The sequence below is a fragment of the Homalodisca vitripennis genome, unplaced genomic scaffold (genome assembly GCF_021130785.1).
Source record: "Homalodisca vitripennis isolate AUS2020 unplaced genomic scaffold, UT_GWSS_2.1 ScUCBcl_3267;HRSCAF=8695, whole genome shotgun sequence".
NCBI lineage: Eukaryota > Metazoa > Arthropoda > Insecta > Hemiptera > Cicadellidae > Homalodisca > Homalodisca vitripennis.
Genome location: NW_025779403.1, coordinates 20,353 through 47,708, shown reverse-complemented (window position 1 = coordinate 47,708; position 27,356 = coordinate 20,353). Strand labels below are relative to the sequence as shown.

The window sequence follows — 27,356 nt, the reverse complement described above, 5'->3', positions numbered from 1 at the left end:
AATAATGAGTCTCAAATAATTCACAATGATGTCTCTCTTTTTCCTCCATGATCTACAGTATATTATGGATGCGTGTTGTTTTATGGATCATACCCCTATAACTTAGCACCAAGATTGAAAGCCAATATGTAAACTCTTAGGCTTTTCCTAACAAACATTACTTAGTTGCTATAATTTAGATAAAGCAGGTAGTGTAAGGCCAAGGTAGTGTCTTGTGTCTTGTCCCGTCTGTCAAAATTAAGAAGTTTCAGCTCCCACATTCACTTTGGGATGAGGTACTTTAATTTCCAGATGTTTGTTTTTGAGGAATAAAATTACCTATGGGTAGATTTCCAGATTCAGTTGGGTTTAGAACATGTGACATTTATATTGATTGGATAACAAAGCCTATTTAAAACCCAAACAATGCTCAAAATATATGCACTCATTTCTTATTTCTTGTTTTATTTAACAGTTTTGTGCTTAGCAAATCATTGGGATCTGTTTGGTAATATCTGTGGCTGCCTAATTATTAAACACATTAAAAATCAAATTGAAACTTTTAACAACCACGACTACATTCTACAGATATAAATTTCGAACCATTAAATATTCTGAACAATTTTACACTTCAACAAATTAGTTCTAATGTTTATGGAGAATATGTCAGTAGTAACTCTGTAGTAACTGAGATACTCACCCCATACTGAACAATTTTACACTTCAACAAATTAGTTCTAATGTTTATGGAGAATACATCAGTAGTAACTCTGTAGTAACTGAGATACTCACCCCATACTGAACAATTTTACACTTCAACAAATTAGTTCTAATGTTTATGGAGAATACATCAGTAGTAACTCTGTAGTAACTGAGATACTCACCCCATACTGAACAATTTTACACTTCAACAAATTAGTTCTAATGTTTATGGAGAATACATCAGTAGTAACTCTGTAGTCACTGAGATACTCACCCCATACTGAATTCCTGGTCTGACATATCATCTATCTCGTCCATTTCATCATCTGAAACAGTAAACAGTGCACTCAACACTGGCATAAAGTACACAAGCTATGCACCCAAATTATAAAACTTTAATTGAAAACCAAAACTATTTAGCACAAACTTCAGTGCAGCTCTATCACTGGTGACAACCTACTCCAAAATCAAGCTTTGGTTCAGGAATTGTGAGTAAAGTGGAATGTTTTCCTTTAATAAATTTCCTTATACAATATCAAATGCTAGTAGAATCTATGTACAACACTAATAATGGATCATTTGATTTAAAAATCAAGTTGAGAAAAACAATTTTATGAATTGTAACAATACCATATTTAAAAATTTATTTTTGTTCATAAATATAACTTAACAGTTTTTGGAAATCAAAAAAAATGTGAGCCATGAAATATATTATAGAGAAACAACTTGTCCCAAAAAACTTAATACACTACAGGCATGATTCTTGAATGTGGTTATAAAGCACATTACAGGAATTACATTTTGTACATAATCCCTTCCTTATTGAAATAAATCCATTTAATAACACATTTTTACTGAACTAAAACTTTTTATAAATTGTTTATTACTACACCACGAAAATCATACTGTCTGACTTAGTTATGGGCAATCCAGAATTTTCAAATCTCGATCTGATTCTGAATCTTAATAAATTGGTTCTTGATTCTCAAATTTCAAATCCTAATAGCTTTTTTTTAACTTAAGTATGATTTAAACAAAATCACTACTAATCCAAATTATGTCATTCTTAAACCTTTGGAGACTATCTGATTATATAAAAAGTAATATAAGAATAACAACTTTACTGCATAGGGATTTACTGAGGTTCAGAGAAATAGCTACATATTAACAAAGTCATATTCTCTATCTTCTACTTTAATTTGATAGATTATAATATGGTTATTTAATGCATTATATCCCTTTACTCTGCCAAAAATATAGATTTAAATTTTTATCACTTATTAAATATATTTTAAATCTAAAATGTTTGAAAAAATGTAAACCAACCCTAGTTATGATAAAAATATTAATATAATATATTTCATGGAGAAAATATTTACACAACCAAAAAATTGTGAAGAGAACAAAGATTTGCTGCTGAATACATGCAACAGACACATGATATTGCATAAACAGGAAGAGAAAATAAAAATTGCAAGCGAAATATTATTTTAAAAGCACAAAAATTTGTTAATTAGGTTATAAATTTACGGTTGTACATGAACAAAATACATCAAAAACATGTTGTAGTGATAAATAATTTGCATACTACCAATCAGCAATCGTCTGCAAAAAGACACACCTGACTAACGGCAATACACACAAAAAATATAGAAAATATTAACTGCAAACAAAGTATTATTTACAAAATGATCATTTGTTTAGTTAGGTCATCTCTTTACAGGTTTTCACAAAATACAATGAAAACACGTTCTCCCGATTGATAGTTTGCGTAATACCGATCAGCTGTTGTCTGCAAATTTATTATATTATTTATTTTATTATTTATATTATTGCTGTGCAGATGCTGGGCAAATATACATATTAAAAATACCATCTTGGTATTCAGTAATTTGTTTACTGTTGATCAGCTGATAATTAATAACATGTCGGATCTCTGCAGAATCGAATGTTGGGATTCAGTTTAAACCCATCACTAGTCAGACTACAAAGTACTTTAGTGTGCATAAAAACAGTTAAAAAGTCATAAATTAATGGTGTTAGAAACCCGATAGCGTTGTTACTCGTAGCACTGTTTCTGTGCACATGTCAGAACACTGTCACGTTTTCATAAATAAATGTGGGTTACTTTGTAAACTTTCCTATGTGTAAAAAATAAACCCAGTGAATGCTACACTATTGTGCTACTAAATTCTTATTGTTAGAAATTGATTACACTCTAAGGCTGGAATAGCCAACACCAATCCCTGGTGTAGACGCGAGTTTGTATGATGCTGCTGTTCAAGCTTTAATGGTCTTATCAAAAATTTCTATCATCCAAAATAGGTTTGGTGTCAACTTCAAATAATTGATTCTCTAGTGTACGTTTTATTGTCGGTAAAAAAAGTTGTTGCAAATGAAAATTACATGTATGTATTACTCTGCTCACTTACTATATAAAAATCATAATCTTGCTTGTTTTCTTAATTTTTTGTAACACACCCATTTCTCATTTTTTACTGAGCTTCTACAATGAACAATGAAACATACCTGCTTCTTTCTTCTTGCGGTAGTACGCCCGCTTGGACGTGACAAGAGGTTGGTCAGTCTCACCGTGTACGAGACTGTTCCTGTAAAGCAGCAGCGGTTGCCAATCCTCTCCTCTACTGGAGGGCATCCCAGCTGTCAGTCTACGGTCCAAGTAGTTCAGTCTATTTCAAATCAATACAAAATGTCAAATTATTCTCTTAAAGTATTCCAATAACAGAAAAAACATACAAAAGGAGTGTGGACTAAAGCTGAGAGCCCGTACTGGGTTAAGCAGTAAATCCACCCATACCACATATTGTGGGGTGAATTAAAAGGGGGTAAATATTGTAAGATCACTAGTGCCTTTTATATATTGTTATTTTGTCCCTATTACAGTTCCTTTTACCACTTTACCATTTTTGTTTCTAGCAAAGTAAAAACATAAAGGCATTGTTAGAAGTTCCACCTAGAGTATTAATTCAGGGGATGTTTACATGACTAACACAAACTACCCCATTTCCATGGGAGTGCTACAATAATGCAATTCTTCTTCAATTTTACAAGTAGGATTTCAAATGTACTTTGAAGCCTAGGTTAATTAATTAATTACATTCATTGATGATGTAATAATAGCCGATCAGTAAATTGTTACACCTCAACGGTTTTATATTTTTCGTTGCAGGTCTTCGAGTGATGGTTTCAAGAGAAGAAAAGATATTTATTTTTTTATCAACATATTATATTTGTAGACAAACTTCTCAAAACTTACTTTTTTGAAATCCAATTATAGAGCAAAGCTTTCTTATTAAAACCTTAAATATATATTTTGGTAATAGGGGAGTCAAAGTTAAAGCCAAGATAGAATGGCACTGTTGACCAAAGATTACTGTATATATCTCTTACATACAGAAGACAAAGGGTAACTCAATATAACAGTTTTTACTTATGGTGTGTCCAGAATTGCAAAGAATATCAATTTTAGTAAAAACAACATAAATGTATTTTATCTGAAAATCTTTGATAGTAGTTTTCTTCAGAATCACAGTACATTGTCTCAGTTACTGTTGAACTTACAGTTCTTGGTGGTTAGTATGCATACCCATAACCACATTATCTTTCAATAAAATACATGTGAAAGTTTTGACCCACCTGCCTACAAATATCTTTTATTTTGGCCCTTAGAAAAATAAGTTTGGAGACTCCTACTCTATACTGTTAATTTTCTACTATATTTGATCTATTAGATTTTCCTTCTGTGTTTATCCTGTAAACTATTTTACTTATTCAAAACTAGACACTGAAGTGATATAGAAGAAAACTAGAAGCAATAGAAGTAAAAAAATCTGTCGGTATCAGACCAATTACAATTCAACCTACGACAAACCTACCACACTATCATCCTACCTCCAGCTTTGATGATCATCTTGCTTCACTTCTCAGTTCATTTTGCTACTTGTACTTCTCTTCTAATGTAAAAATCACACATTTGAATGCTATAAAAAGGCTAAACTTATTTGCTGGCCATGTAAAGATTTTACTAAATGACATAAAGATGCTTACACGATGCGTTTATCCTGCTTGAGCAGCTTGTTGGTAAACTCTGTGAGAATCTCCAGGAAGGCCAGATTGTGTGGGGGGCCAGTGGGGTCCTCCACATATTCGGCTCTCTCTACAGCAAACAGTATTCCCTCACGATGCAGCGCTGTGATGGCCTCCCGGTTCTTGATAGCATCCAGTCCAAATGACAGAGCGAACCTCTTGGCCAATTCCTGCAGACAGGTCATGTTTAATACCACTCGCAATATCGTTCATAACATTTAGTCACCAAAGTCATCATTGAGACAAGAAACATTGTTTACATCGGTCCAGGCTCTCCAAAATTTGTTGGTGAGCAAAAAAATTAAAATTGCAGAGTGTGTTGAGCTATACCTAATTTTGAAGTGAGTTTATAGTATAGTATAGTAGCTTGTTTGTATTTCTAACCTTTAGACTACTAAACTCCTCCAGCTGGCGATTGATGCGTAGGTGGCCCACCTCCTTCTGCAGCTCCCGGAACAGTGATGTCAGACTGGTCAGCATGGTGCGTGCACAATTGGTCTTGTTGATCTCTCTGGCCTTGCCCAGTGTTGTCTTGATTATGTCCCCATAATCATTATAGGACTAAAACACAATTTTATACTTGTTATAATGTCGGTACATATTCCTTAAGATTCTATTCTGTCAAAAATAGTAAGTTAATATTGCATATTTCGATTGTTTTAGTCTAAGCAAATTTTTTTATTGATCACTTCTGTATTCAAAACTCGCATGAAACGTTTTTAATTAATGTCCAACACCATTAAAATTGAGACGTTAGAGACACTGTGTGGATCAGTGACCAAGACACTACAAGTTTACTACTATTGGAAGTAGATGATTTTGCTAGGAAATCGTATTTTTGTCTTCTCGATTAAGGAGTATAATTCAAAATGTGTAAGTGGTGTTTATCAACACTATGTATCCAGTACATTTTATATAGCTGTTCTGGAACTAAATAACAACAGTACATCCTAGTAGTTCCACCTTTCTTAAATTCATTGAAAATTATATAAAACGCAAGAATATGCAAAAAAATTTAATATTCCATAATTTTAAAATACCATTACTAATACCAACAGCAGGCATATTCTTAATAATACTAAACCCATGCTTGATACATAAAAATGTGTGCATTTACAACAAAAACAAAACCTCACCTTAACATAATGCTTGAAGACATCTGCGGCACATGACGTTGGCATCATACTGTACACGATGAGCTTGCAGTAGGAGGCCAGGAAGTTGCGTCTTTTGTGCAGCTCCTCTATCTTAGAATGTTCATCTTGTTCATCTAAACAGCACAAAGTCCACAAGCTAGAGAAATTAGCTATCAAATTACAGACCTAATCAGAATAAACATACTAAAATGACAGTTAGGCAGTTAGAAAAAGCTTAAACCACCAATTGTCACCATTCAACCTAGTTGAACAAGGACATATGTTTAATTTGACTATTGTAAAAAAACAATAATAGGTACTTACTTTTATACCTTTTAGTAAGTATAATAAAATGTAACACGAATTGGTATACTTAAGAAGACAAAAAAAGGTTTAATTACTATACTCTTTTCTCCTTAACTTTCTCCTTAACGTAATCTATTTGTTAGTAAATTTATTTAACCCAAGAACTGATGAATTTTGCTTTTGTTCTATTTTATCTTCTCAACAACTGGTGACGATAACAAATTTGATAGTCTAGCATTGCCATAAAATAGCTACTTCATATAATAAACAATTATTTTTATTGATGAAAGTTATGGTGATTGGTAGATTGTTTGTTGCAAGTAAATAAATATTATTTGCAGTATTATTATTTGGTAAAATGGAGTAAAATATTTGTGGAAAGCAAAATATAATTTGACATTGTTTCTAATTTTTTGAATGTAATATTTGTCACCAAAAAAATTTAATCTTTCTAGATTGAAACCTATAGTGTATTTTTCTTACATAATTTGATTTTTGGTCATGTTATGCTATTTTTAGGCAAATGTATGACATACTAATGTCAAAAAAACATTTCAAATGCATGAAAAATATAATTATTCCATTATTACATGTTACTGGGTACTGGAATACATAATGAATTTAAAGTGTATTGAATGAAAGTAAATGAATGAATTAAAGTAATTGTTTTAAATTTTTTAGTTTAAAGTGTTTTAAATAAATTTTTCATGTTTTCACCATAAAATAAAAGGTTTTTGCCTACTATTATTACAAAATTGTTTTTATCATAAAATGTATTTTATAAAGATATTGAATTATAAAATATATTAATACATGGCACTAAATTTGAATACTATTAAATGTTTTTAGTTACATGAAAAATCAGAAAAATTACAAAAGAATACAAGTTATCTCATTGACAGTTGATGGGTTAAAGGTAGTAGTAAGTGTATATATTTATTAATAAATGTTAATATATAATAAAGAATAATTTTTGTAATTTTACAATTTTTAGTTTACTTTTGTATCAGACGGTCATCTTATTAATAAAAAAAAAACATCTTTAACTTCAACTTTCAATTGTTGATTTCTAACTTTGGCCCCACTTACCTCATCAAGATTGGTCAATTAAGAATCTTTTATATGAGTAATCAAATGTTGAGTGTTTCCACTGACAGAACCTATGCCACAAAACTGACATGCTAACCACAGTACCAATAAGAAATAGATTATAATTAAATAATTACTCCTCTACTTAAGTTGTCTAATAAATATTGTTGCAAAAAAATAGCTATTTAACTCTGAACAAAATTTTACCATATTCATTCATATCGGTTATGTTTTCCTAACATAGTTGTTTTCACACACAAATAGGTCTATAATATAACATTAGTATGTTTATACGACTCGTTTAAAATTTCGACTTTCAAAGTTCTTTTCAAAAGCAACATTTTTAAGACTTTCTGAGAAAAAAAAATATTTAAACTACGGATGATTAAATATACTAAAGTGACCTAATAGACAGTTATATATTTCAACATTTCATCTCAATCAGCCAAGTATATTTTCAGTAGTAGGAAAAAAAAGAAGACAAAGTTTAACACATTTATATTTATTATTTTAAATAATATTTGAGAACGTATCAAATAGCTTTATGTGACAACTTCGACTTAATATACCAGCTTGTTTTTTCTGACTACACTGATGCAAAGTATGTAAATTCTTAGGAACTAGTAAAATATATTTATCAAAAAGACTCAAGAACAAATGAGGCAAGGAAATATTTAGTTTATCAGTTTATTTCCTTTAAGATGTTTAAAAGTTTGCCATTTTGAAATTTGACAAAATAAATCAAAAGTATATTTGAACATTTTAAATATTCAAGTTAGTAAAACAACTGCAAAGTTTCGTAAAAATATTGAACGGTTTTTTATATTTGCAAAATGGCGGATTATAACTTAACTAATCTGAAAAAAATCTTGGACAGATGGCTAAACTGTTTGTAATACCTTGAATATGTCAGAGTTACAGTTAATAATATATATTCCTAGTTTTAATTACAGAAACATAAATTATACATTAACTAGAAAACATTATTGACAACTAACATAAACATATAACTTTAATTCCAATTCAGCATTTTTCAATTTAAGTACATTTTAAAATTTAAAGGTGGAAGAGCAGATTAGATGCTCTTCATTTTTCACTTCTGACAAGCTTAAGTTAATCAGCAATAAAAGGTTTACTACCAAAAAATATAAATTTTTGCTCTCATATGTGTATTTTTGCTTCAGTATTTTCAGATATCAAGCCAAAACATTAACAATAGAAACAAAATTATAAACTGCTCAATAATGAATGACTTTCACTCGTAATCTGCATGTAAACATTACATTTTTTAAATGCCAATCCTCTCTTTAGCCCTATTCTGCCCGTCCTCATGAGGCACTCACTGTCGTGTGCAAGGATAGTATCAAAACACAATAAGGGGGAGAGCAGGTAAAGTACTAATAAAATGTGCGCTGCTCACTGACAGAATCATCTACTGACCGGATATCTAATTTATTTTAGATATAGTCCATTTAACAAATATGATTGGGAACGAAGTCAATATAATCAATTCATAAGAAAGAGTTTTCTTCAAAGACATATCATTAAAACTTCTGAATAAAGTTTAGATAATCAATTGCTTAGTAAGATATTAATAATTTATTGCTAATACTAGAAGATTATTTTGAAGGTTTAAAAGAAATATTAAACCAAACAACCAAGCAGCAGTTTACTGTTGAGCTGTGATTCTTCTTTAAAAATAACTGCGGTTTGATATACATTTATTATAATAAACAATACAGTTACCAGAACATTTATATAACATTTTAATACATTTCAATAGAAAAATATTGTTTTAAGACATTTTTTTTCCACAACAAAATCAATAAATTGGTGGTATTTATCATTTTGTAATTATTTGTAACGTGTTTCATCAAAATTTGCAATTTTGTGGCTAACAAAATGATATAACGTAATATGTTCTCTCCAATATAGTTTTTTCTACTTTTATTAATTTATCTACCTAGAAATAAAAAGAAATAAAGCCACAGTAAAATAAGTTTATAAAAAGTTTTAATACAATTTATTTCTATTAAAAGTATGATTTTCAGTTGTAATTTTTTATTATTGTAATAAATATGGACATCCAATTGTATTGCTTATAATTTTGTTAGCATGTCCTTTACATTTTTCGTTATTGTAAGCATTGAATTCTCATGTTACAATGATATGTTATCATTTGTTTATTTAACTTTAATTATATTGTTAAAATATGTTGGTTTTTCATCCACCTAAAAAATAAATCATTTTGTAGATCTTGGGCAATTTAGCATTTTTTCATCAGAGCCTTTCAAATTTTAAATTTCTTACTATTAAAAATTAATTTTACACAAAAAATATGATTTCTGCTATTGAATACAGTTTACAAGGAACTATTCTGACAGCAGACAAAAAAATCAAAGGACATGCTTTGAGTAAATATTATACATCTCAATATTCTCTGTTTTACGTTAATAACAACGAAGGACTAAAAGAATAGTAATCATCATATCTGATAATTTTATGGTTATTTGTCATTTGTCAAATGATGCACATATGAAACTTAATTATATGGATTTGAAGTGTGACCATAATCCACATTATAGTGGAGATACTATAATAAATTGCTTACAAAATGTTCGTGAGAGATTTCTTTCAACTGAGAATATTTAATTCATTGCAGATCGAAAAAATGTACTTCTGTTAATTTTTTTAATTAACTAAGGCACATTTACATAAGAATATTTTCATTCTTTTTATTTTTTTCATATAGATGTGACCATTATAATTTCTTAGCATTACTTACAGATACTGAACCAAATGATAATTAAACATAAAATAAAAATAAAAAATATTTCCAGAAAAATTTTTCATCCTTTTTATGTTTCTTTACAGATTTAGCTAACATAATATTGGTGTTATTTAACAAAAAAATAATAAAATCTGAAATTAAATTAAAAACTTAATATTTATACTAGAAATAATGAATTAATAAAAGTCAATAAAACAAGTCAAATTAAAATAACTAATTTTTATTTGAAGCCAAAAACTAAAATTTAAGGAGCCTCAGAACAATTCATTTAGGTGATTATCCTTTCATAAGTTTTAGAAGCTAGCCCTAGCTGACATTAATTTCTTTACGCAAATTTGTATTAATGATGACAATAGGGGGAAGCAAGTCCTAACCAGACTTGAATCATGCATACACCACACAAACAGTAGATAGTGAGTGTTCTTACTTTATAAGTAACGAATGGCAACGTACGGAAAGACATACCATTTGGGCGACATGTGGTCCGCAGCATGAAACAGTAACAAGTGAGAATATCACAGGCTCCAGATGTACTATCAATAGCATTATTATGTACACGCAAATAAGTAGTAGGTGAAAAATTTAAACTGTATATAGATTTCAGTGAAATTTAATTAAGTTGTCAGAAGCACTTGGCAAACCGTGAATTAAAAATCTAAATTTTAGTGAGTTTGTCAAATTAAAGAAACATTAAAATTATATTTGAAAAATAACAAAATAAAGATAACACCAAAATCAATAATAAAAATAATAAAAAATTAAACTTTATTACAAAAAGGTATTTTTATAGGAAGTTTTGTGTTTTCATATAAACATAATTTTTTGCTAGTAACATTGAATTTTCATCATTTTATGTACAATTTGGTTCTTTTAAAGCACAGTTTTCAATAAATTTTGGTCCCACATCTAGTTCCTTAAAGAATACCATGACCTGAGTTTTTCAATCTGTCAAATATACTAATTATAGGGCTGCAAGTTCTGTAAGAGATCAAACAGTTTGTCCACTTAAAACATATTTGAGTCAAAAATGGTATACATATTCATTAATGTGTTTTACACTAAGTATGTAATCAATTATAATAAGATTTGTACTCCATTCTACTCTTTTGCGCAATCCAAAAGCCATATTCTTCTTCTAAACAAACAGAATGTCCATGGAAACTGAATAAGACAAATTATAAAATACTTTTTGTATTGTAATTTTGCCAAGGATATTAATGTATTTTCAAAATGTCTTTCCTCTGTGTAGACCTATATTTAAATTTTATACTAGTAATTGGTTGCTAAGCTTCTAGAAGAGTAGCTAGAGAGAAGAGTTTTCTCCTTAAGTTTAAATAAGTAGACATTCCATCTTCTCGTTGGAAATGTCAAATAACCATGTAAATAAAAGGTTTCCTACAGGAAGTCTAAACATTTATTTTGAAGAGGCAGCATAACTAAGGACAATTCGTCCATCCTCACCTGTGGTCCACTCAAGTTTAAAGGATGGAAAGTTTACTTTCTCAAGACACTGGGCATTTCCAACTACTGAACTTAAAATTTACAAAAGAATTTCTGGTGCTATGATCAACAAAATTATTGGAGTATTCAAACTAATTAAAAATATATCTTTTGACATATTATATTTATATGACTAGGTTATTTAAAATACAGTAATTAAACTATATGGAAAAGAACTCTAAAATAGGTTATGATTTCATCTACTTCTATAAAACAATATTTGTATATCTGATGTCATGAAAAGGTCTTTATTTACAGAGACGGAGCTATAATGAGTCCTCTCTTCATTCAACTCATGGTCACATTCATTGAGATAAAAATCACCATTTTTACTCTTGATCCTGGCTCTTTGTTTCAGGTCATGTACCACAAACTTTTTGGCATTCTTCACAACTTCTCAAACACTTTGAGATTTGAACCTCACTTAGTGTTTTTGTAAAAACGACCTTTCTAACCCAGAGATCCCAAGACATATCGCTGTGGTGGTTTTACAACTCTCTTAGTGAATTAGGTGGAACTAACAATTAGTTTATATGCTGTTAAATATTTTTAAATTTATAGAAAAAAAAGTTAACCCTAGATCTGTGCAATGTTAAATGTTCAAAATGGTCTCCCAATTTTCAGTACTTTACAAGCTCACTTATTTTAAATCGCCACACGTACATGATTAGTTCCCATTATACATTGTTACACATAGAATTTCTCAGGAAATGTGGATTAGGATGATGTTGAATAAAATAATAAATATGAACTTAAAAAAATTGTTTACGCAACAATAAATCTTGTTTTAAAATTTTACATAAACATTTTTCTTTCTAGCATTATTCTAGTATCATAAATGTTTTGAAAAAAATCCAAAATATACAAAAGTTGCTCAATTTCATAAGGAATATAGAGATATAAATGATTAATTTTGTAAATATGAGGAAGAAACTTTCCCTATGAATCATTTATTATTTATGTGTTGCGGTAAAATTTTTAGGTGAAAATGCAACAGATCCCAGTACTGTAACCATCGAAACACAAGTGCCGATGTGACAGATGTAGGATCAAACAAAGCCAGTAAACATTGGTATTAAAAAATTACATTACAATCCAGCAATTTCAAAGGTTACATCACAAATACTGCTATGTGAATCCGAGTCAGAATGATATATCTGGTTACGCATCACCAAATACAGACTCGGGGTTAGAAAAATTAGTAATAATTAATAAATATAAATGACTTTTCCAGTAAAACATTAACATGTCATACTTTTATTATGAATAATGCTGAGGTAATACGTAAAACTCTATTTTTATTGGCCAATAAAAGTCTTGTTTTTTTTAGTTTTAGCATACTATTATTTTATTCTTATTACATGTTTTACAATTCCTTACTAATTATTTATTAACAAATATATTTTTGAGTAAAAACAACAAAGTAGATTAAAAAACTTTTACAAATCAGCCAAAATAAGCCTGCCAGCACAGGAAAAATCAATGACCAGTTCTAGGGTTAATGGCTTGCCATCCAGAAAACATGTAACTGCTACTGTTAGTGTTACATTGATTACCTTTTTATAAACTTGGGTGTTGGCTTTGACCATGCAAGAGAATAGAATTTACAACCGTACGGAGATTGTGAAACTGAAATTTTTAGTGCTAAAGCTATTTGTGTGAGGTGATTTTCAGGTAGTACTATCATGCTGTATATTTTGCTTATGATTTGTAGTCCACTTGAATCTTCTAGTAAAATTACATCACTTTGATGAATTAAGTATTGGATATTTTTTGTTACTGCAGCAATTGACTCAATACAACTCCAATAATATGTGTATAATGTTCTAAGAGTATATTAAAAATAATAATAAAATACAATAATGTTTTAAGTAATATTTTATTAATATGTTATGTGTTACTATTTTGTCATTTCCTATTAAACAGTGTGCAACCAGGTCGTTTTAAGTTGCAACAGGATTTAGAATTTAATGACACAATTATGTTTTCATTATTAAATAATCATTTTTTTAGCTGATTAAAACTCTATTTGTACATAGTCCCTAGCTGAGTAAAACGTTCTTTGTACATAGTCCCAAAAGAACCTTTACCTCCTTCCAGAGAGAAAAAACGTGTAGGATTGTGGGTAGGGACTAACTCTTGTTGTTACATCCAGTATGAGTGAAGGTAGTGGCCACTATATTTCAGCTCTGAACCAGCCTTTTTCACTCCAAGTAGGCAGGTCATTGTACTTCCTAATGTTTAAAAGTTGCAAAAACCTTCAACACTAAGAATCACACCCACTCCAACAGTTATTTTCTGTAGTAAACTACACCTATTGATCAACTACTTCAAACCAGTATCTTGAAATTTGTGGTTTATGGTGTACCACCACTGGACATCCAAGGGATTGCCTTTATGCAAGCAACAAAATCGTTAGTAACAGTTAGTTTTTATTTTTCGTTTTAATGGCTTTACAAGGCAAGTTTTTCTAAAATATTATTATTCCAAATCTTAATTTCAAAATATTTATACTCTCCTCTGAGCTGTCTTTATTTTCTTTAAGATTCATAAACTGTAATTATTTAGGATTTGTAGTGCTAGTGTTAAAATGTAATTTTCAAACTTAACTTTTGATTTTTAAAATTGCTCATTATATAACTTTAAAATAATGACATAAAATACAAAAATAATCTAAAACTACAAATGAAATTTAAACTTTTACACAGACAAATGTTAAATATGTTTAGTTTGTTCTATCAATTTGCTTACATTTCAGATTGTTACAGTAATCAGTTTCCATTCAGACATTTTTCAAATATATACACACAAATATATATATATATATATATATATATATATATATATATATATATATATATTTCTCATTTAGACTATTTTCAGTTTAAAATTTATTTTTTGACCACTTCCAGAAACCCCTCTATCCAAAAGTGATATAAAATATCTAAAATTGGTAAAGAGGTCATGAATAAGATTGTCACTAACACTTTACAAATATCTCAAATAATAACCAATTAATATACTTTCTATTTCTTGAAAAGAGAAATAGCAAACAACTTTTTTTAAGTTCTAATAGTTTTACACTTGCACTATATGCAAGTGTAACGATGCACTATATAAGTGGCTGCATCGTATGGTTAAATCTGCTTGTCACACCTTGCATCGTAATATGAAAAGTCAATAAATGAATGGCACTGGATTTTTATTGATTTTTTTACATGACACGTTTATTAATTTGGTTCCTGATGGTCATAAATCAATACATTTACGTATTCCTACACACTTGCAGTATTTTAGTGAATTATAATGTACACAATAAAGTAAAATAAGACAATATGTATGCCATGTTTAGTGCAATTCTGATGGTACGGACACATCTGTATGCAGAGCTATAAGAGTTAATATGATTTAATTTAGAAATACAGGATTCCAACCATATTTGTACAGAAACCGTTTTTCTCTTGGCTCATAAATGAGTTGTGAATTATTTTAAGTTTGAAACAACAAAACTGGCCAATAGCCAAGATATTTATAAAATAATTTTCATCCAAATTTGGATTTGTTACAGCATTTCTTTTGCAAATTCTTGTTGATACAAAAATTCTTATGGGATTTACAAGTAATCAAAATTTGATGCCTCTCAACTGAGACATGTTTATTGTTTCCAGCTTGTGCAAGTGTACCTTTAACCCTTTGAGCCCCAGCCTCCGGTATATCGTCGGTAAATTTCACTGTCTAAAAACCCCAGGCCGACGATATTCCGGCAGTAAAAATAGTGCGAGAAACCCCAGCCGACGATATGTCATCGGCATGATATAAGCTATTATAAATGGCTCTTAAGTGTTTAATTTTAGCGACACCAGTGGTTTTAGAACTTATAATGTTATTTTCATACATATACAATATGATTACATGGTCAAAGGTTACTAAATAACATTTACACTACTCCTAAAGAAAGAGTAAAAAGATCAGCTGTTACTAAGAACAACATCTGCATCTGCTGAGTCATTGTTTACGATTAGTAGACTGTGTTGTGTTGTTACACTTTGATGTTTGTTACATTTGTGTGAGTAGACAGTTATATTATTGTTTCGGTACTTTCAGTATGAAATATTATTTTATTTTGTAAATAATGGGTGACTCAAACCTAGAAGAACATTCAAGTGAAGTTGACAGACAATTGAATATTGACTTTTCAGATGACAATTCAGTATTATCTGATATTTTTGACGATGATAGTGGACGTATGATCCTAAATATGTGACAATGGCAGAAATGTAGGCCTATTTAGTGCTACAGACTTAACACCTGAGATACCATCTACATCAGCTCAGAATAATGTTACACAACCTAGGCCTAGTATGTCACAGAATGCTTCTGCTAGGCCAATATATTTTACAAAATATTTATTATTGAACTAATCTGTCTGAAAATGTTTTTGTATGTTTACAATAACATGACAAATGAAATAAAATTATTTCCCACGTGTTAATTGTTCCTTGTTTTATTTGTAAAAAATGTTAAATGTAACTTTTTTCTTTTTTTTAGTTTGCACATATGCGTTATTTTACATATATAAAAATACATAAAATCTTTTTACCCCTTATTGAGTTTTTTATTTGTAAAGTACCTTATTCCAAACATTTTAATGTATTATATTTAGGCCATTAGCTAGTATATTAGTGATGGTATGATTTTTCAAATGAAGTCGTACAAAATCACTGAAAAGGCCTTAGGGTTTTTAGACTGTTACTTGCAAAACTAGACTTGGTAAAAATTTGCACAAACTATATTTTTAGGTCAATTATCAATCAAAGCTTTTTTTTAGTGTGACGTGTTATTACAGAAAATACTTTGATTGATAAAACAAAATATTTTCATAAAATACCAAATCAGAATGAGAACAAAATTAAATAGTTTTAAATTGAGTTCATAAGGAGAATATAGACTAAATAATTTAGTATACAGTGTAGGTTTAAACTGAGATTAATTAGATCAACTTAGACTGATTTAGTTATACGGTTAGATTTGGGTAAATTATAGATATTGTCCTGGCATAACACACCGGACTTAAGAAGTTTTTTGGATGTTACTTATCATTAACCTTTTCATACGCGCACTCAGTACAATGCTAACTCGACAATTCCAGTCCAAAGTTAGACAACTGTTACAATGTGAATATTTAAAAAAGAAGGTTGTTCCTACTCCTATTTGGGTGATGTAGCATCTTTGTAGGTCTTATGAATAGGTTTTTAATAACCAATCACAAGTTATCTTTCTCTACGGTTTCACTTTCGGCACTATTACAATGTGTAGTTTGATCACCTATGTGTATTGTTTACTTTCAGCCGACTACCAGTGTTTTGACAAATATCATACTAAAAAACTACAAAGAGCAGGCCTAAGCCTAAGCATAGTTGTGGGATGATGTAAAAATTTTGTAAATAGGCCTACCTAATAAATTTTTGTTTGGTTTATTGTTATTTTAAGTTGTAGTTCAATACATCATTGTTATAGTAAAAATCTCTATATTTTAAGTTTTTTTACTAATGTGCTGATATAATACTCAGTGTTGAAGTAAAGAAGAACCCGAGTATGTAATTACACAAAAGAGCACAACTAATCAAGTTCTACATTTTAATTCTATACATAGTACAATATATATTTTTATTTTCTGATTTCAAATTATATTATGTTTCTTAAGCAATGAACTATTTATGTAGGTACTTATAACATGACCAGTACATATTATGGGTACTTCCCTAGAGTTTTGAATAAAAACATAAAGTAGAGAAAACATTTAATTAGCTTATTACTTGATTTTATAAATACAAAATTAAATCATCAATACATAATATAAATTAAAGTCGCTTTTTGTGTTCGTGTAAAGATATTTTTTAAACTAATCAACAGATTTTGATATGGTTCTCACTGGTGGTTTCGTTAAGAACTAGGGCAGGTTCCTAGGTATGATACATCAATACTGTAATCATAGAAAGTAGAGAAAAGTTTGTAAAATGTGAAAATAGATATTTTTAAGTGCTTTCAAGAAAATAATTACAATATTGACAGGTAATCCAAATTTAACTGACCCTAAACAACTATTGACACGTTTGGCTGAAGTTGACCAAAGTGGCAGACTCGTTTGTTTAAACTTAAATTTTAGAAAATATTTAATAATCATACAATTAATAAGTCCTTGATCAGTAGTGTAATGCAGATTACAAACACAAAGTTACTATGTAATTTTTATTTTAGATTGCACCAATGACGAATAAATCATCTAATGCATTACAAATAATATTTAAACAGTGTTCTAAAACCCAACTTGATAAACAAAACTGTGAATGTTTTGTTCTGGTTATCTTCATTAAGAATTTTACTGTAGTTAAAGAAAGAGCAAAGAGATGGCACTCTTTTCCCCTTATATAAGTGACGAAAGTTGATGCGTTTAGTAAGTAACACAAAGTAATCTTTTTAAGTTCAATTATGCACACATTTTCTTGATCGTAGAAAAAATCAATATTACTTAAAGCACCAGAAACATGGCAGACCGAAAGTAAATGCTTTTAAATCTAAGTGGGATTCCAAAACCCACATATATGCTTATTTTCTTTATAAATTCAACAGCATAAACGCAACAATAGAACCATAAATAAATTAGAGGGTAAGTGAATTTAACTTATCGTATCTGACTATTTTTCACCGCAGTAACTTTTCAGTCATATGTAAGTTGTATACTTTCTTTATCAGAACAAAATAGCAAACTATTACTACAGCACTTGAAATATCTTGACAGAAAGTAAATTAAAAGAGTCGAAAATAGATGCTTTTTAATTGTTGAAGTTGGTTTTTGTTGGTATACATTTTCTTGATAGGGACACAAGTGAAACAACTTGAAATACCTTAGATAAAAAATGAATCTAAAAGACGGAAGTTGACACTTTTTGACCAAATTAGGTTTTTGAGACATATGTATATATTTATTTATGCAACAAAACCTAAAATATAACCCGTCAAAATTTTATTTATGTTTTTAATATCTCAACCAAGGATCCTCAAATAATATGTACATGACATATCTACTTAAGTATGTTTAAAAACATTGTAGGGCTCCATCATATTACATCATAAATGCTTTCGGTAAGAATGCTATAGCCTTCGATTTTGAAAATTGCATGTGAAACCACTGGTAACTGTTAGTAAATAAAATAAATATTTAAATAATTTGCCAAAATTTATTTTTTACAACAATGGTATGCTGCCTCAAAAAAGGGTTTATTGCAAATTATTTTTTATAGTGACATGTATATGATTAATATTTACATACAGTGGAACCTTAATAACATGAACCTCAATAACATGAAACTCTCTGTACAAAGAAAGATTTTTCTCCCCTTAAATACCCTGCAACACTCAATGTAAAACATATCTCTATAAAACAAAGTTCTGTGATTGATAACATCTGTAAGATGGAAGTTTTGATTATCTCACATTATAATATGAAATTTCATTATCATGGCCTGCTATAACACGAAATCTATCTCTATAAGATAAAATTCCAACACAGTAACCTTTAAATACCAAAAAAAATGACAAAGAAACAATGTATTAGCTACAAGTCTAGATTTGAATGCTCTTAACTCCCACAAATCGTTGACCTTACTGGATTCAGTAGTGTTTTGCCACTCAGTGACGCATTACATGCAATTATTGTAACAGTATTGCTGTGATGTCGGAAAATTGGAAAAGTGGGGAGTCCCGCTCTGTGGGGATTTAAATGCAAAGTTATTAAAGCTGTTGAAGAAACTTCTAAAAAGAAAGTAGACATTGTCAGAGGGTTTAATATTTCTCCTAATACTTTGTCCACTATTATTACAAACAAGTCATAGTATGAAGATGAAAGTGGCCTTCCTGAGAAGTGTAAAAAGGTGAAATCTATTGAGTTTGTGGACACTGAAGAATGAGTTTTGAAATAGCTAAAACAATATCGTAACAAGAATGTGCTTATTGTTAGACGAGTGCTTCAAGGAAAAGGAAAACAAATCGCGAAAAAATCTGACAGCCTATGTTTTGGAGTAAGTAACAAAGTAACTTCGAGCAAGTAACTTTGATGGCTACAACATGTTAAGAAAAGAAATAAAATAATTTATAGAAAATTGTGTTGATAATGTACATGTAGATGATGGAGTTTTTCAAGTGGAAAAACAAATTTTCTAAACTTATAGAGAGATATGAACAAGAAAATATTTGTAATGCTTATGAAACCAGTCTATTTTTCAAGTGTAAGCCGAACAAACCTTTTTTACGAAGGTGATCCTTTAAGTGGTGGAAAATAGCAAAGAACGAATAACAGTCTTGTTGGGCACAAATAGCACAGGAACAGTTAATTTTAAATGTGTGCTGCAATAAAAATCCCGCCAGTTGTGAAGTGCAATCTGTGATTAGTTTTATATTGGCAAATAACTTAATACCAAAATAAATTCATCAGGAACTGTACAGTGTACAGGAACAATGTAATAACTGAAATTTCTGTCAGGAAGTTGTGCATTCAGTTTCAGAATGACAAAACAAACGTTTATGATCAAAAGAAGGGTGGACGTCCAAGCAATGTGACTGATGATCTGTTCCCGAAAGTTAACAAAAATATTCGTAAAAACCGCTGTTCCACAATAACTGACTTTTTCTATGTTTCCCACAAGTTTCACAGACTTTATTGTTTGAAAGTGTTTCACAGAAGCTAGGCTACCACAAATTTTCTGCAAGATGGGTGTCAGAAGGCAGAATTCTATGACAGGAATTTCAAAGCTTGTCCACCACTATGATAAGTGCCAGAATTTGTTTGGTGATTATGTAGTAGTATTTTAGTCCTTCTTTTATATGTATATAATAAATGCTTTTCTTGTACTTAATTTTTTTAATTCCAAAAAGTCCCTTACTTTCTGAATAGCCCTTGTACTTCTAATAATAAAAACTCTAATAATAGATATTTAATTTTAAACCCTTTTTCTGTATTTAAAGGAATCATGTTTTATTTGTTTTGTAGTTTAGGTTTATGTAGCTAAAACCAGGTTTATGTAGCTACAGTAGGTTTTTTTTTTTTTTTTTTTTTTTTTTTTTTTTTTTTTTTTTTTTTTTTTTTTTTTTTTTTTTTTGCTATGTGTACTATTTTATCTGTATTTATGCACTACAATATTTTGGAAAAAGAATACAGTTCTGTAATAAAATGGTACAAACCTCAATATCACAAAGTTTAAGCTCTTCACCCCAGTAAGAAGAAGCTCAAAATCACAAAATCCTCAATAGCACAAATTGTACAGAATCCCCTAGACATTCGTGTATAGAAGTTGCACTGTATACGCAAATATACTTGAAATTAATTGGACATGGTGAATCAAGTAAATGGTAAAGAAATACACTCCAATGGTTAAGACTCAATTATTCATGATTTTTATTTACTTTTTTGTATCATTATTGGTCTTTGAAAGAATTTGGAAAGGGAATGTTTGGTCTTTAAATTTGAATACGAATTGACAATTTTTGCACAGGCCTATCCCTATTTTTGAACTTGTTGATCTGCTGTGGTCAGTATTATAAAACCCTGTTCATATATTTATGACCACAATAAAACTATCCATACAACTTTATTTATAAATTCGGTTTTGTGTTTTATTGCATTTAATTTTAAGTTCAAATTGAATTAACTATGTGCTACATATGTAAATTGTTCCAGCAAATTTTCTTTACCACATGTCAAAAGTCAACAAAAATAATAAAAATATAAGAGAAACACAAAAATAAGATTGTTAAGAATAAAATTAAAACTAATAGAATGTGTGTATTGAAAGTGGAATAACCCTATGTTTGGAATTATATTGGAAATTACAATCTTGATAGGAAGAACTTTCAGAATCTTAAGAATTGGCCTATTTAACTGCTACTTTAATCTTTAGCTTGTAATGATGATGTATTATGATCAGTTAATATTTGGCCACATGATGCACTGCTTAGCTCGTTATGATTTTGTAGTTCTCCATTCTTAATTTGAATATAGTTAAAAAGAACAAGGAACTAATTACTTTAACAACACAACATATGCTACAAAAGGTGAGGAAGTAAAATGGAGATGCACAGACTACTCTAATAAATATTCGTGATATGACCAGTGGTTTTTATTACATTACGAAAGTGAATATGTGTACTCAAGTTAACAGCAAATCTATCATACATTTACAATACCCAAAACTCACCAAATAAAATTAAGCACTATTTATAGGACTTACCTGCACGGAACCTTCAAAATTTAACTGTGAAATAAGGCATCAGTAAAGTATTTACAATAACTTACAACAGTTATCTTTCAACTTTCGATCTTGTCAGGAAAGCATACTTAGGACATTTAACTTATATTTCTATTGCTAAACATACAGAAGTTCTGACCAAGTAAAAAACTGTGCTAAAGAAATTTAACAAAACCTTATTAGATAAAAAAGTTAAAATTCATCTCATTAAATATAATAATTTACATAACATATTGATCTGTATGTGAAACTTGCACATTGATAACTTTACAAAATCTCAACTAATAGAATCTCAAAATTTCTGTATAAGTGTTAATAGATTATTATTATAGATTGAAAATTTTAATTTTTGACTTATCTAGATATCTAGGTCTGCTAAAATCGTGGCATTATTTACTGTGTTTCAATTTACAAATACAAATAAAATTTATTTTAATTGAATTGAAAAGTTGTCTGAATTTTTGAGTACTTACATATTATTAATGAATTATCTTTAATAACTTTTACTACTGCTGAAAATCATGACAACAAAAAGAAATATGCTACAAAAATTTTAAACTAACAAATTTATCTACCTCATTTCACGATAATCAAATTAAATTGCAATAAAAATATTTAAAACCTTACAATCCTGACAACTACTAAATTTTGATTCGCTTGGCCTTCTCACCTAAGAAAAATATTGAACTATATAAAAAGTTATTGAGTGAATTATGCTAATTTTGTATAATGGTACATGTGCTTTAAATATGTCATGTTGTATATACAGGCAAAGTACAGTTCAAGTTAACACATGTGACAAAATAAACCAACTGTTGTCAAGATTTACTATTCCAGAAACAAAAATGTTATGTAGTTCAGCAAACTAATAGAACTCTTTTTTAATCAAGACATCAGAGTAATGGAGAATCATCTAAGTGATATGATTTTGGAATAAAGATTTAGAATCGGGCGATTCCTAATAAAAATGATTCTAAATAATTATTCTATAATAATTGTTCCTATACTAGCTAATTTCAGGTATAATTCCTACATTACATAGGATCATACCAATATAAAGTTATTGAGGTTAAGTGGTAGAGAGGACTTTATAGTCCTAATTTTGCCTCTAATAAAGACATTTTTCATTTCATTTACAGGCCACTAATTTCTTACTGCTTTCAAACCATGGCCAGTTTCTTCTGTTGCTTATTTGATAACAGACTTATTCCACTCCCTTTATGAGTAACGTTATAAGAGTATTCTTATAATAAGCCGCTTTTCAACTGAAGTAACATTAGCAAGTATTTTTAGAACTTAATACTTTTAAACCAATATATATATATATATATATATATATATATATATATATAATATATATATATATATATATATCAGTTTATTATTATTTAGTTCTTTAATACTTAAGTATATACTATGTATTTATATGTAGTACTTACTTCGATATTGAAATGGATTCTCTTGAAGTGAACATATTAAGTGATAAAGGAAACATGTTTCTATTATTTAATTTACATTTCGTTCTTAATCAAGAACACATTAAATCTAATGTGAAAATGTACAAAATAAAACTTAATTTTCTCTATTTCCAGCAGAATTGAAATGCAAAATTTAAGGTTATACTACCTTACCTTGTCAATTAGTTCTAAAATTGTTTTTAACGTATCAATGTCACTTATTTCGAGACCTGTATTCTCTTCATCATCAGGTGTTCAAAAACATGATAGTCATGGTGAATCTTTCCGTCAACCGTCCGGTTCGGTCCTCGTAGTTGTGTGATTAGCCTACAATGTATGTGTTTCTATGCAGGCCCGGCGACAGGGGGGGGCAAGGGGGGCAAAATGCATAGGGGCCCGGGGCCACAGGGGGCCCGGGCCGACTAAAATATGTATTTTTATTTTTTTTTATCATTGCCCATTACCATCGGCCCAGGGCCTGTGCGGTGAAAATATTCAGGAAATAACATGCAATGTTAATTTAAACTACTTTCTTTGCTCCGATTTAAACCAATAAAATTGTAAACACTGAGGTGGCGCGAACCGTTGTGGTTGTGGCTGTCAGACGTCGGGCCCGGGGTCCGCATCGCCCAGACGCGAAGGCAGTGACTCTTCTCCACCCCCTCCCCTCCCGGCCCCTCCCCTCCTTGCTCACTACAAGTTGCAACCTGAGCGTCGGATGACAGTGATACCGACACGATAATAAACTAAATGTTTCTTTCAATCTTGCATTTCTATGCTGGTTGCTGGTGGTAATGGTTTTATTAAGTTATCGTGATTGGTTGTTTTGTACACTTCTAGTTTTTAGTTTGTTGTCGTGCTTAATTAGGTTTGTTGTTGTTGTTGTTGTTGTAAAGGAGATTGAGATTGATTTAACCGTGAATTAAAGAAACATACAGGTGAGTTAGTAAATATTTTTATCATTTAATTTTAGAAAATAAGTTCCAAATTTCCGAAAAAATTAAAAAAACTGAATAAATTTTACCATGGATCCCACATTTGATTGCGGGCCCTGTTACCAGGATCAGGCTCAGGGCCCGCTCCTTCTGTTCACTTGTCATGCTGTAGGGGCATAATTAAAACATGAGATTTTTAATTTTAATGTAACGCAGATTTTTATTTTAACTGATGATTATAATATAAACATAATAAAATAAAAATTGTAAAATATATATAAAATTAGGGACAGAGCCGGGCCCCCAGGGGCCCAGGCCTGGGACCAGGGGTCCACCAGCCCAACCCATGTGGAGCCATGATTTTTTACCCCTCATTATAAATTTGAATTATACAGTAATCAGTTTCATAAAATAAATTAGGCTACAGTTAACTCCCGATTATCCAAGGGCTGGTTAACCTTTAAGACGATCAACAAGGTTCCATAACAGCAAAAAATACAAATAAACTTAATTATTACTGGGCTGCAAAATTTGAGACGTTGTAATCGTCTTATAAACGTACCTATGTAATAAGACGTGAAATTATAAATGTTACTGACGTTACTGTGTATCTAAATCTAAACTAAAAAACATATGAGGAGTAGGATGGTTAAAAATTAAAAAAAACAACACATAAATTCGGTTTGCTACTGCTACTGAACGTCGTTTTAAGTTTCAATTAATCAAGTTTATCCTATTAAATCAGAGAGAACGACGGCTCATCGCTCACTCTTTTGTGGTTGTTCACATGCTTGTATGCAGTATGCACGTTAGCACGTAGAAAAATATTATTCAATGACGACATAGTTTGGTATATGTTTCGTGGTTGGCTCGTTGGCTGATATATTGGTTGTATGACAACCAACTTGAGGCGACGCATCGCATCACTAGTTGCGCAGTTTACGAGAGGGAATGGGGAGTGAGGACAGGATAAACAGAGAGAGAAACAGGAAGTAAACCCCCAATATGTTTGGCAAGACAGGTAAACAATAGAGATCGCTGGGTGAACGTCTTAAAAAACTTGAACCTTGGAAATCTGAGGTGAGAGCGCAGCAAGCGATACAGTATCCGAAAATAGCTCAATGACTCATCACATCCCCTCACGTGTCCTGTGATTGCACCTGTACGGTTTTTGATTAGTTTAGCCCAGTTTGAGATACATTACTACTTTACAAACGCAGCGTTTGATAATTTACATTCCGTATTTATTTTAGTAACTGCCTCGGTTTAGGCCTAGTAATCAATACTAATTTTTAATTGTCTAATAGTGTTTATGATCAATTTGATACATTTTTAAATTTGTATTTTGATATTTAGGTTTCTAAAATTCTATTTCAAATATTATTTTATGATCTGCCCACATCCAATTTATTATTCTTGACTAATCCAAGATATTTATTTTTAGGTCCATTCACAGTATTTTATCATCATTTCGCATAAAAAACACCGTTATATCTCAAAATGGACACTTACAAACATAAATCTGGTGCTCAAAAACGTAAAGAAAGGCAAAAGAAAATTGAAAGTTCAAATAAAGGATCCAGGACATTATTTGACGTTGGAATCAAAGTAGACGTAGCTACAACTAGTTCTAACAGCGGCCCTAACGACCCTGGCGCCGCCAGGGAGAAACTTTGCGAAGTTTCTCACAGTTTTTCATGAACACCCTAATACTGAAGACAGCGAAGATCTTGAAAGCTGTAGGCCTAATGCTGATGAAGGAGAAACAATGAGGTAGATAGCTTTTACCTCAGAACCTGATCCTAAAGATGATATTGTTTTGGAAGATCACAATCGTGACATTCTAAATGCTAATGTAGATTCGGGGTTAGGAACTATAATTACCAGTTCAGATTTGGGACTTCTGAAAAACAAGGTGGTGACTGACAGTGTGATTGAGACTTTAGTGAAAATGGGTCCATCTTTGATGCCGTCAGATCTGCCAAGTGATGGAAAAAGAGCGTTTCCAAAAACGGTTCTTTTTTCAAAAAGGCCGAACGGAGAGAGCGTCAGAAGAGATTGGCTTGTATGGAGTGAGACTGCTGAGTCCTTATTTTGTTTTCCATGTAGACTTTTCAATAATAATAGTGGGGGTGAAAACACGATTCAAATAAGTCAGTTTTGTTAAGTAACGATGGATGGAAAAAGGAATATGGATGGCGGAAGCTTTACAACAAGCTACCTTTGCATGAAACCAGCGCTTCCACAAAAATTGCTACATCCAATGGAGAGATTTAGAAAGGAGGCTAAGTGATGGATCAGACATACATTCTCAACTCGACTCAGAACTGGCTTCAAGAACCAAATATTGGAGGGATATATTTCAAAGATTGCTCTCCGTGGTCATGTTCCCTTGGAGAGCGAGGATTAGCTCTCAGAGGGACCTCTGAAAAAATTGGGGATCCCAACAATGGAAACTTTCTGGGTCTGATAGAGCTGTTAGCGGAATATGACCCTTTACTAAGAGAACATATTGCAAAAGTAAAAAAAGGCCCAAGAAGAGGGAAAAAACGTGTTCAAGCTCATTATCTGTCTAAAGACTCTCAAAATGAATTCATTCAAGTTTGTGGGGAAAGAGTTCGACAGAAGGTATTGGAAGAAAGGAAGAAATCAAAATATTATGCTATTATTGCTGACTCTACCCCCCTATGCCTCACATACTGAGCAAACAACGTTGATCTTGAGATATCTCTTAGATTGTGAATCAGAATTTAAAATTTGCGAACGGATTTTTAAATTTTGTTGACTGTAACAAAAAAACTGGAATGGATGTGGCTAAGTTGATTATTAGCGAGCTCAACAAACACTCAATTTCCGTTGAAGGAATGCAGAGGCCAGGGGTACGACAATGGATCCAATATGGCTGGAATATACAAAGGTGCCCAAGCCATCATAATGGAGACCAACAATTTGGCTTTTTATATAATAACTTGTGCCGCACATATAGCCTCAACCCTGTGTGGGGTTAATGCTGCTGAATGCTGCGAGGAAGCTACAACATTTTTTGGCATGCT

General features: G+C 30.6%; 1 protein-coding gene across 2 annotated transcripts in view; it reads right to left on the bottom strand.

The window, feature by feature from the left end:
* Positions 1 to 27,356, bottom strand: part of LOC124372456 (cohesin subunit SA-1-like) — a 46,763-nt gene that overhangs the window by 5,450 nt on the left and 13,957 nt on the right. The window contains exons 9-14 of one of the 2 annotated variants that reach the window (XM_046830858.1): positions 10,576 to 10,587; positions 5,925 to 6,058; positions 5,173 to 5,349; positions 4,750 to 4,958; positions 3,211 to 3,371; positions 956 to 1,007 (exon numbers count right to left, since the gene is read on the bottom strand). In XM_046830858.1, the coding sequence (XP_046686814.1) occupies positions 956 to 1,007; positions 3,211 to 3,371; positions 4,750 to 4,958; positions 5,173 to 5,349; positions 5,925 to 6,058; positions 10,576 to 10,587 (745 nt within the window). The remainder of the gene's footprint in view (positions 1 to 955; positions 1,008 to 3,210; positions 3,372 to 4,749; positions 4,959 to 5,172; positions 5,350 to 5,924; positions 6,059 to 10,575; positions 10,588 to 27,356) is intronic. The other variant, XM_046830859.1, reaches the window with a different exon arrangement.